The 11384-nt window shown below is 41.0% G+C and overlaps 1 protein-coding gene across 1 annotated transcript in view; it reads left to right on the top strand.

Moving 5' to 3' along the window:
• kdm6a (lysine (K)-specific demethylase 6A) overlaps positions 1 to 11384 on the top strand; it is a gene marked incomplete at its 5' end in the record, with an annotated part of 31686 nt that overhangs the window by 8624 nt on the left and 11678 nt on the right. Inside the window, 10 exon segments of the mRNA XM_025008784.2 lie at positions 1610 to 1708; positions 1806 to 2025; positions 2368 to 2508; positions 4863 to 4955; positions 5040 to 5117; positions 5949 to 6056; positions 6146 to 6532; positions 6629 to 7482; positions 9619 to 9748; positions 9822 to 9927. Coding sequence (XP_024864552.1) covers positions 1610 to 1708; positions 1806 to 2025; positions 2368 to 2508; positions 4863 to 4955; positions 5040 to 5117; positions 5949 to 6056; positions 6146 to 6532; positions 6629 to 7482; positions 9619 to 9748; positions 9822 to 9927 — 2216 coding nt within the window.

Genomic DNA, 11384 nt, shown 5'->3' with positions numbered 1-11384 from the left:
TATGCAAAGTGACAACACTAATACATTCGACGTTATGAAATATTTACATGAATCATTGATACAATTATGATAGAAACGATAGAAGAAAATATATCACGATAGACACTTTTCTATCGTCCCCACGATATGGATCGTTATATCGCCCAGCACTAATATCAATAATAAAATATGAATAAAACATGGATTTATGAGATTTGCAAATTGTTGCATTCTGTTTTTCTATACGTTTTACACAATGTCCCTACTTTTTTGGAATTGGGGTTATATATTATACAATACAAACAGATATTCTAAAGACCTCTGTGACTAATGCAGTTACATGTTGAATATGTTTCCTTTACTCCTAAGCAGAATCCTGTGAGCATCAACTGCTGATGCACCCAATGATCCTCTTAAACATTTTTTTTTTTTTTTGGGTTATAAAAAGACTGAAATACAACCTTTTTTTTCTTGTTCCTTAAAGTTCAACTTTTTTATACACCTGTCCTAAGACAGGACACGTTCTGATATGGTGCCGTCTGTCTGTCTGTGTGTGGAAAATGTCTTGTCCAATCTCTGAATATATAACCCTGTAAGATAAATATGTCAAACTGCACAGCTTGATACCTCATGGGTCGAGAATGATCCCTGTTCATTAAACGGGTCACAGGTGACCCGTTTGTGAAAATATCTTCTATGTTCCAGCTTCATATCTGAGGAACATGGCAATGTCAAACCCTTTGCTCCCTAGATTATGGAGTATTATGTACTATTGGTGGTACTCTTGTTTGCATAATTTATGCTCCACAAATCCAGAAAAGGTTAAAACCAAAAACAGCTGGACTTCTATTCTGTATCTGAAAATGTTTTTGGTTTTACCGTGTCCTGGATGACTGAGAAGCTGCACTAGCACATTTATATTACACGTTTACAGGACAGGTTTGTACTTTGATGTCAAAAATGTCACAAAAATCAGCTGTAAAAGTTCAGCTTTCAAATTGGAAATAAGTAGGAATTCTGCAAGATAAAGTTGGTTGATCTTTTCTGTAAAGATTAACATTTGTGTTCTGTGCTTGAATCTCCTATGTCCTCTGACATCTGTTACTTCCAATTTTACTGTATTTATCTTTTCTGGTCTGGTTTACAGCAGTAATGTTGTGGTTCTGTTGAATGTCTCAGTAACTGATTATAAATTCTCGCTGGTGTTGATTTCTGTCCTGCTTACAGTAGTTTAGTTGATGTAGTTTTATTTTGAGAACTGACTGCATTCCTCTTACGGTTCCTCTGTTCAACTTGAGGCTTGTGTCAAAGCTAATTTTGAGTAAAAAAAAAAAACAGTGAAAAATGTGACACATTTTAATTGAATTAATTAAATACGTGAATCTGACTGCTGGAGATGGGCACCGGCTCCCCGCGACCCGGAATGGAGAAGCGGGTTAAGAAAATGGATGGATGGATGGAAATATGTGAATCTATTAAATCTGTGTAATTTGATTTAGTCCCTTATTAAACTAAAGGCAACTCATGAAAGTAAAATTAATAGCTTGGCATAAAAAATATTGTTTGTTAGGTTCACATAAGTATCAAAAAGCCCATAAACATTTTTTTGTTGTTTATTTCTCATCTTCAGGTGCTATTCCAGTATTGGTAAGGTGCAAGATGCCTTCATCTCCTACCGTCAGTCCATTGATAAGTCTGAGGCCAGTGCTGACACCTGGTGCTCTATAGGGTAAGAGCAAAGTGTCCCATTTATTGTCGAAGAGAAAAGGTTTATATTCTGGGGTGAATGTATGAGGAAGGGAGAGTAAAGCTTTCTTTCCTTGCAGTGTGCTCTACCAGCAGCAGAACCAGCCTATGGATGCTCTGCAGGCCTACATCTGTGCCGTTCAGTTGGACCATAGCCACGCCGCTGCCTGGATGGACCTTGGTACTCTGTATGAGTCCTGTGGTCAGCTGCACGATGCTATGAAGTGCTACATCAATGCTACACGCAGCAAGGCCTGTCTCAACACTGCTGCCCTCACTCAGCGCATCAAACTGCTGCAGGTGGGTTGGCCAAATGCCCGAGATGTTCCCGAGTATTTCAGTGCGTGTGCATTAAGGTGTCGTGTTGACTGCCGAGACTTGCCAAAGCATTCAGCTTTTGGAAATGCAGATTGTGTTTTGTGATTTTTTTTAAGTTGTGACCACAGAAATATGAATAATTATTCATATTGGTGTGTTTTTATTTCCTCAGTTGATTTTGAAACATACATTCATGGCATTGATCATTTCTGTTCAATTATGTACAGTTTCACCAACTTCAGAAATAATAATAGACTTTGTAGTGCCTCTCTTGTTCAATCCAAGATCAGCACTAAAGTGTGTGTTTTACACAATTTCTCCTAGGCTCAGTTGTGTAACCTACACCCAGGTAGTCTGCAGAATAAGAGTAAAATGCTTCCTTGTATTGAGGAGGCATGGAGCCTTCCCATCCCTGCAGAGCTCACGTCCAGGCAGGGGGCCTTGAACACTGCACAGGCACAGCAGGTGAGAACCATGGCTTGCACGGCCGGCCAAAACTGACTTCTAGACCAAAAGAGAAAATGGGACCTAGTCAGGTGGAACTGGAGCAAGGCCCATATTGTAATATTTCTAATTGCCAGACAGGAGTTTGCCGTTACCTTTTTTTTCCCCTTCAAATTACACCTTTTTAGAATTTAAAACATTTCTACACAAGGACTCATTTTCTTCCCAAATTTGCAGATTTTTTTTTTGCAAGGATGCCCAAATATTGTGCATTCATTAAAATGTTTTTGGCAAGCTTCAAAGCTGAACCTGCATGCTTAAAGTAAAAATAGTGTTTAGGAATTTAAATTCTTTTATGTGTTTTTCTCACAATAACGTGTTTCCTTTAATTTTATCTTTTGGAAAATGGCTTATAAGGTCCTAAAGGTGCTATCTTACTGGGCTGTGACTGCTAATAATTGCCTCAAACTGTGGGGAAAATTGTGAGAAAATATTCCGATTTTTTTGTTGCGATTAGCAAACTGTGCAGCCGCTTTGTGAGCTGCCAACTCAGGGAAATCATTACCTTTTCTTGTGTTTATGGCTTCCAAAACGGTATTCTAGACCGTGTACATTATTTTTTGTTCACCTTCACCAACATCGTACCCACGCTGGAGGTCTGCTGTAGGACGCTTTTGAAATTAAAACCACTTTTAAAAACTGGTGTGTTTTTTAGACTTGTATCAAAATACAGCTCTGGCACTCCAAAGATGAGATGGAGACTCGTGAATACATTCAGATGAGTTCAGGACACTCGTGTAGGAAAACGATTTGTTGCGCCAGTTTTTCGATCGTGGTCAAAACTGCGTGCTTCTGCGACTCACTTGAGGAAATTGAGAACCACCACAATTGTTGCTCGCCAGGTTTCACAGCCCAGCGCGATACTACCCAACCTTTCCCACCCCGTTCTCTACAGCCGGATGACTTTACCCCCCACCCCGTCCCACCCCCCAAAAGTTTACAAGCTTCTAAAGCACAAATAATAAAATGAAAACCTAATAGAAAGGCTTCATATTTAGTCAGATCTGCTGAAACATTCCCCCGTTTAGTTTTGCCGTTGTCTGCTGCAGAAAAACGGATGGGGAACATCTTGAAAATAAAGCAGGGATTCAGAATATTTAACTGTTAATTTCTGATCACAAACAATGCAGAATGTGGTAATGAAAACAAACTATTTGAGCTTTGACGTTGCCATTTGACACAGTGAAACACTGCTTTTTCAAAATGACCTTTTTATCTGTAACGCGTCCACAAAAAGGAACCAGAAACCAGAAACAAGTCATAGAGCATGTGCATAAAGCTTATTCTCTGGATTTGAACGTTAAGCACAAGAAGACGAGGATGCCCTCGGGTCCAAGGTTAGGTTCGAGTCGGGGGCTATGATACTATTGTTTTCAAAAGGGCTGTCTACACAAAAATGCAAGGGTTGCATTTTCACCACTTTTGGGTTCCTACATGGCTGAAACAGTAACCATAACAATAACACCCCCTAAATGAGCTTGATCTACTGAAGACTTGAGATTTTTCCAAGCTTTTCAGCTCATGTTTTTCACAATGACTGTGGCAGAGACTATAAATGCTGCAAAGACGACACATCAATGGAAGGCATAGCACTAGTGGAGTTTCTCAGTCAGGGTAAATCCAAAATAAGCTTTAAAAAGACCAAAACAATTGTATTTTTATTCCGCAGTTTAAGCCGTTTCACTGCTCATCCGAGGAACTTTATCAGTTACAAAATAATTAAACAAACTACAAAATAGAAGTCCAATTGTTTTTGTTTTATCATCTTTTTTTTTTTTTTTTTGGTCACCATGGCTTCTGTAAAAACCCAAACAGCATTACAGATAATTACTTCGTTTTTAATTCAGTTAGTTCAACAATTTTTTTTTTAACATATAATAGTTAGGTAGAAAATCCTCTGTTAACAATCCTTTTAAAATGGAATCAGATTTAAGAGAACAGTATAAACCACCACCACACGCCCACAGTGGGGTCCCAAACAACAACTATAAAACTATAAAACTGAAGAATAATGAGCATGCTGATGCACTGGCACCCTTAAATATGTTCATCAGCCCGTGTTCATAGCATTACAGTATTAAAGCTAATCCATGTTTTCATCAGAGTATTGTCATGCATCATTTGTTGAAATAAAATTCACATGCATGGATATGTGTGGTGTTTCCGTTTTCCTTCAGTGTCATTGTGCAGAAAGGTTTTAGTCCTAGTGTGGTGTCACTGTTTCAGGTCATTTTTCTTTGCAAAAGCCAACTTCCAAAAGGTTTTTGCTGTTAGTCTGAAGTGTCCCTCAAGGTCTGTCTATACTGGATTTCCAGGCCTGTAAGGGGGAGGGAGGCCAGTCTGCCAGCAATCACACAGACCCACAGGCCAGTCCTGCCAAGAAGAAACGTACTGCCAGTCCAGTAAAGGTACAGCAAAGATGCATCACTGTCCCCGTTCCTAAAGGGTGGAACATGAAAAGAGCAAACCTTGTCGTTTGGTTTTCTCTGCAGGAAGCTGCAGACTCCTGGGCAAATGGCTCCACTCAACAGCAGATCCTCAGCTGGTACCTAACGCCACAGAAACTTCAGGTAAGAAAATGGCTCAGTACTGAAACAGTTTCTCATTTGTACTTAGTGTTGCTCAGCATGTTGTTCCCTCCTTTGTTATAATTTTGGTGGCATTGTGCTCCAGATGTGGAGCAGGTAGATTTGTCTTCAAAGAAAGTCAACCCCCCCGACTGTCTCATACAACTGTTGTCATATTTTACATGTAAAGAAGACATTATCTTTATATTGCTCCAAACCTTGTGTGTACATTTGAAACCAGATGTTTACATTGTATAAAAAACAATTATTTTTCCTATTGTCTGGATATAATTAAGATTAAACTTTTCCTGTTTAAGGTCAGTTAGGATACCCAAAGTTATTTATATTTGTTAAATACTCCAATAATGAAAGAGAACTTTTCTGAGAATCTTCTGCTTTTTTTTTGTTTACACTCACTAAGATTACTATGCCTTTTAATCGATGATGGATTTGGAAGCTTTAGATGGGTTAGTTGACAACATTTGAGTTCATTGGAGGCACACTTAAAACACTGCAACACCATGGGACCTAAGGCTTATATCCTTATTACATAGACTCTGGTTCTGAAAACACAACATGGTTTTCCACTAAATTAGGATTGGTTGGCTTTGGTTCTCTTCATTAAGAAAGGACAGGGATACTTGGTCTATCAATATATATCTGCATGCTTTATTGCATCTGAAATCATCGTTTCAATATTCAGTAATATTATCCCAATTGCAGGTTTTTTAATATCATGCAGACCTTGTGCAGAATACTTTTAAACAAAGAAATCATTTATGCTGCCATCTCTTCTAATGAAATCTGGTTCCTGCACTGTTGTGAAATGTACAGCAGCTGGATCACTTACGGACCAACCGAGCCAACCTCAAGCCTCCTCAGCTGCAGATGCTTGAACAGCTGGAGAACCAATTCACCCTCATGCAGCAACATAAGCATCAGGTACTAAATTGTTTGTACCTAATAACTACCGCTTGCTTACACACAAACCACTTCTTTGAGTTTTTCTCTCTGCTTCTCCTGTGGATCAGACAAGGCAGCAGGCAGCAGCGGGTAGTCAACTACAACCCAACCTTTCCAACGGTCCTTCAGCTGAGTCCTCTCCCCAAACAGGCCTCCCCCATACCTCTCCTGTCAATCACACAGCCAGCCGATCCCCGTGTGTCCCTCAGCCCGCAGCCAATGGTTCCTGTTTTTTGAGTCCTTCTGCGGGGCTGCCAGGACACCTGGATGTGAAAAATCATAGCCCAGTCTTGGGAGGTGGCGGTGCGAGCAATGGAAACGTGCCTTACCCGCAGCAGAATTCTCTACCTCACACCTGCACAGGCGCCAGTCACCCCAGCACCAGCAGCACTACTAGTAGTCCTAGTCCTGCAGACGAGACATGGAGGAGCCAGCAACTTAACACTACCACTCAGGTAATTCATCAGGATCGGGTTTATTTTTGAGAAATTCTTACTTTTTAAACATTTTTGGTGTTTTGTATCGATCTACACACCCTTCTTTCTGTTCAGGGGCTTCAAAAAGGTCCAGGTTCACATTTGGCAGGTCCTAATGGAGAACCCACTTTCTCTTCTTCCTCCTCCTCCCCTCAGACATCCTCCTCCTCCACTGGCATTCTGAATCAGGTTGGACATTGCTCTGGGCGCTGCACTGCCTCTTCCTCAGCCTCTTCTCTGTCCCCCACCTCTCCCCAGACAACGCCCAACCACTTGTCCTCACCTCCCCACTCTGCTACTACCTCAGGGGTCCACACCAAAGACACCACGCCTTCTGGGGGCAGAAATGGCAGCAGTGCTGCTGCCACTTTGCCATCAGGTCCAGAGCAATCTGGAGGGGCTTCACACAGCCCTAGCACTACCCCCGCGCAGGGATTGACTAATCACGTCCAACTGCGGGTGACGGACAGCTCCTCCAGCCTGTCGCAGCCTGGTTCTCCTGCCCCAGGCGCGCTCAGTTCAGACAATCCTCAACTCTCAGCCTTTCTAAAGGGAAAAGCCAATGCTAGCAGTAATGACAACAACAAATGCCACAGTAACCACAGAGGGTTTTCCTCTGACAAAATCAACAACGTCCATCCAACTCTCCAGAACAGCAACACCAAACCGCTTTCAGAGACACCTTCTCCACTTCTCGCCACTGCAACACCTTCCCCTTCCACCACCAACAGCCTCTCCTGCCTTAACAGCCAGTCCAGCTCCAATAGTCAGGGCCTCATGCTTAATGGGACAGAACTGGAGGATTCCCAGAGCCCTCTGAAGATGGAGCCTTCTGGATCGGTTCACAGATGCACGGCCCCTGCTTCTCCGGCCCCCTGGTCCTCAGTTTCCATCTACCCCAGTTCCAGTGATGTACTCAAAGCTTGCAGGTAAATGGCTCATTAATAAAGTATGAATATGCAATTTTTTAAAAAATGGTTCAGGTTAGATTTGCACTGTGGGAACACATCTTCATGAAACATTGGCACACTGCAAAATGATCAAATTTCACTTGTGTCAGTTTGGCATTGCGTGGTTATTTACATTAAATTTTATTGTTATTTACAAATGTATTTCCCAGCTGCATCCAGAGGTCATTTCTGCTGACAAAAACTGTGCAATGCAAAACTGATGGCAGGGTAAAGGTTATAGTAATTACATTTGCATAAACCACCTTGAAGCTTTGACGTTTGGGGTTGTTTACAAATGCCAAATCTGTTTTAATACTGAATGTGGATTTTGTCCTCTTAAACAATGCCAATCTTTAAAAGTTTTACAGTGGTTCATGCAAACATTATTCAAATCTTTATATTGTTTGAATTTTGCTATTAGAGCTGTTTTAAGGCGGCAGCATTCCACTTTGATTCAAACTAAAGGCTCCAGCGTGCTCCATAAGAAGTCAGGAAGTCTGTGTTTGTGAGCCGTTTGTTTTCACACACAACGAGACACTCGGATCAGAGCTCCCAGGAAGCTCCTCCCTCCTCCTACAGCGTTAAAACAGGTTTCTTCCCTCCAGCTTCTCAACTCTCCTGTCCTTTTACAGATGTTTGCTTCCCTTACTGCAACCAGACGGGTTTATTAAACCCACTGAGACAGAATAATGAGTGAATGAAAGGAACATGTCCTGACACTGCCCAGCTGAGGCGGACTTCCTCCCAGCTGCCACAGCCACGAAGAGCTAACACCGTCTCCACTCAGTCTTTTTACGTTCATAGGTTTACAGGTTTTGTTGGAACAGTTGAGAAGACGGCTGTATTTTCTAACAGCCTCAGTCAGCTGCTTCTGAGAGGAGCAGATGAAGCAAATTAACTCCATTAAACACGCCCACAACAACTGACCAATCACAGAATACTTGGCACAAACGCCTGTGTGAAACAGTTCGGACAGGGTCTTGTGTCACGAAGTGGCGGGCGAAGCTGCAATGTGAACAAAAATGATGCAATTTTTGTCACACAACCACATGACAGAGCTGACTTTGTGACTTCTCATGGAGGATGGAAAGGCATTAACTCTTAGCTCATCAGTCCTGTTGGCCATAAACTCATCTTTTTCAAATTGAGGCCATTTAAAGAGCTATTTACAAGTGTTAGGTTATTATTTATGTTTAACTTTTACACAGAAACCTACTGGTTAAACTTTTTTTTTTTTTAAATGATGCTGGTAACAATAAAACATCAGTTTCCAGAACCTGTGAGTTTAAATGCTGCTTTATACAGAATGTATCCCTTTTTTCCCCTCTGGAAACTGGAAAAATGGAAAACCATTCTTTTGGAAACTCTGTTGATGATATGAAAGATTTTTAGTTTGGCTCAGAAGACATTTGCATTTGGATCATCCAGCACATTTGTTTTTAACAAGTCCAACCTTTCTTTGTGTTAAATAGATCAGTAGCAGTACAGTGTGCACAAGCAAGACATTTCCTGATTCTTTGTCTGATGTGTTTGTCGTCTTATTGACAATCCCAAATTGATGTCAGGAATTACATGCATTTATTGCAAGTACAGAGCTGTCATAATACCTGAAAGCTGTTACTGAGGCTCACGTTTTTGTTTCATCTCAAGGATTTTCTTACTCATTTCTAAAAGAAAGTCCAGCTCTCATGCGGGATCATCTGCTTCCCTGGGTTTAATAAGACAAAGATTACAAACAGCTAAGTTAGACTTGTTTTCCATGATGGTTACTTTTTCCACTGCAATACTTTTTTGTTTTTTGTTTTTAAACGACTTTTTCTGCTCATTTTCAGCCAAAAGCAATAGAATCTTTACTGCCATCTTGTGGCAAAATTGAGCATCGTAGCTTTTCTACATCAAGCCAGTGTTTCATTCACATTTTCAAGTACTACAGTCTTTAACCAAACTACTGAATGAACCTGTGGTGCCGTTTCCTGAAACTGTTCACCAACAGGCCAAATACTTTGTGTCTGCGACTCTCAGATTAACATGAACAGTTGAAATGACATCAGTTACCACACTAAGCTTTCCTCAGTTCCACATTGATCTCTGTCCCCCGTCACACTTTGGCTGCAGGAACCTGGGGAAGAACGGCCTGTTGACCAGCAGCGTCCTCCTGGACCGGAGTCCCCCTCCACAACCGCCCGGTCCACCTTCACCTCCACTGCCAAAGGACAAACTCAACCCCCCAACGCCCAGTATTTATGTATGTGCAGCCACACCACCGGAGAAGCATTTGTGATCTTCCCTGACATATCCCCCTCTCTTTCTGCTCACAGCTTGAAAACAAGAGGGATGCTTTTTTCCCTCCGCTTCATCAGTTCTGCACGAACCCTGCTAACCCGGTGACGGTCATCAGAGGGCTGGCTGGAGCGCTCAAACTGGGTAAGTCTTACTCCCAGTTTCCAACTTCATGTCTGTGTGGGAACATCACTTTAGGTGAAGTTTGCCGTTTCAACTGCCTGATTTGGATGTAAAACTGTCTGTGTCCACGTGTCTCTGTATCGCTGTCTGTCTGTTTCTTGTCTCTGATACAAAATAACTCAGCATGTTCACAGAAGATGACAAGAACAGCACCACCTGCAAGTGGAAAACATTACTACACATCTCTGTTCGTGTTTCATTCCCAACCTTTTCTTCTGTCAGTCGTGTCTTGTGTTTCTGTAAGACGGCTGTAAAGCTGAGCCCTCCCCCTTTCTGTCCCTCTCTCACAGCTGTTAATCAACAAAACAACAAATTTGTTCTTCGGGGCTTCCTAAAGAACAATTTGAGAGCCTCTCGGTAATTTTTTTTAAGGGAGTTGTGACATTTTTGAATAACTGTAATGAAATAAATGATCAAATATGAAAGAAACATTATTTTTTTGCATTGATTCTGTAGATTTTGTTTGTGTAGTTGTCGCTGTAAAACAGGCCATACAGGTTTTACTTTTAGGGACAAGACAGTCCAGAATATGGGGATGACAAATATAACAATCTTTTATAATGTGAATGTTCTTTAGTCACAATGTGATCACTGTGATAAAACTCCTAAAGCTTATCACTAAAAGGATGTTTTTGCATTTATGGAACATTGTGATATTCAAAAGGGTGACATTTTAAAATTTATAGCACAGGTAATTCTTTTCACAGTACAAAATAACTTTAAATTGCCTTTTTTTATTTGCTAGACTTACAGATTCCTGTCTTTAAATGACTATTTAATTCAAATGTATTGTATTACCCCTTCAGCTCTTGCAGTCATTTAATAGAATTTATTTGTCATATTTGATCATAGAATTACATTTATCATGGTACAATTACGCCATAGTATAGTTTCAAATATAGGCAAGCTTAGCAAGTTTAAATGGCCAAAACCTTGTTTATATTGCTAAAATCCCATGTAGAAATGAAATTTGCAAATATTAATGATAAACTACAACCACTTAAAACTGTCGCTCTCAAACAGAGAACATCATGAGGGTTTTGCAGTAATCTTGGGCATACAAATATACATTTTTAAGTGTTAATACAGTTTAATTACAAGAACTAAAGCCGCAGAAACAGCGAGTCTGACCCTCAAACAGGCTGTGCGCTCTCCCGTGGCAGCTACAGTCTGCCAGCAGGAGTTTGGTCTTGCAGGTCAGACGTGTCTGAATGCTAATGATTCGGGCTGCAACAACGAATTGATAAAATTCGATAATTAAAAGCGTTGGCGACAAAATTCATTATCGATATGTCGCGCAATTTATGCGTCACTAACGTTGTCGCGGAAACGGTGACGTCACCCGCAGCGCGTTTGCTGAACAAACTCCGTCCCAAATGTCATTGCTCCGTCTGCTCCGTAAAAAAAAAAAAAAAAAA

Source organism: Kryptolebias marmoratus, linkage group LG6 (assembly GCF_001649575.2).
Source record: "Kryptolebias marmoratus isolate JLee-2015 linkage group LG6, ASM164957v2, whole genome shotgun sequence".
Taxonomy (NCBI): Eukaryota; Metazoa; Chordata; class Actinopteri; order Cyprinodontiformes; family Rivulidae; genus Kryptolebias; species Kryptolebias marmoratus.
This window is presented reverse-complemented; position numbering and strand designations above follow the sequence as displayed.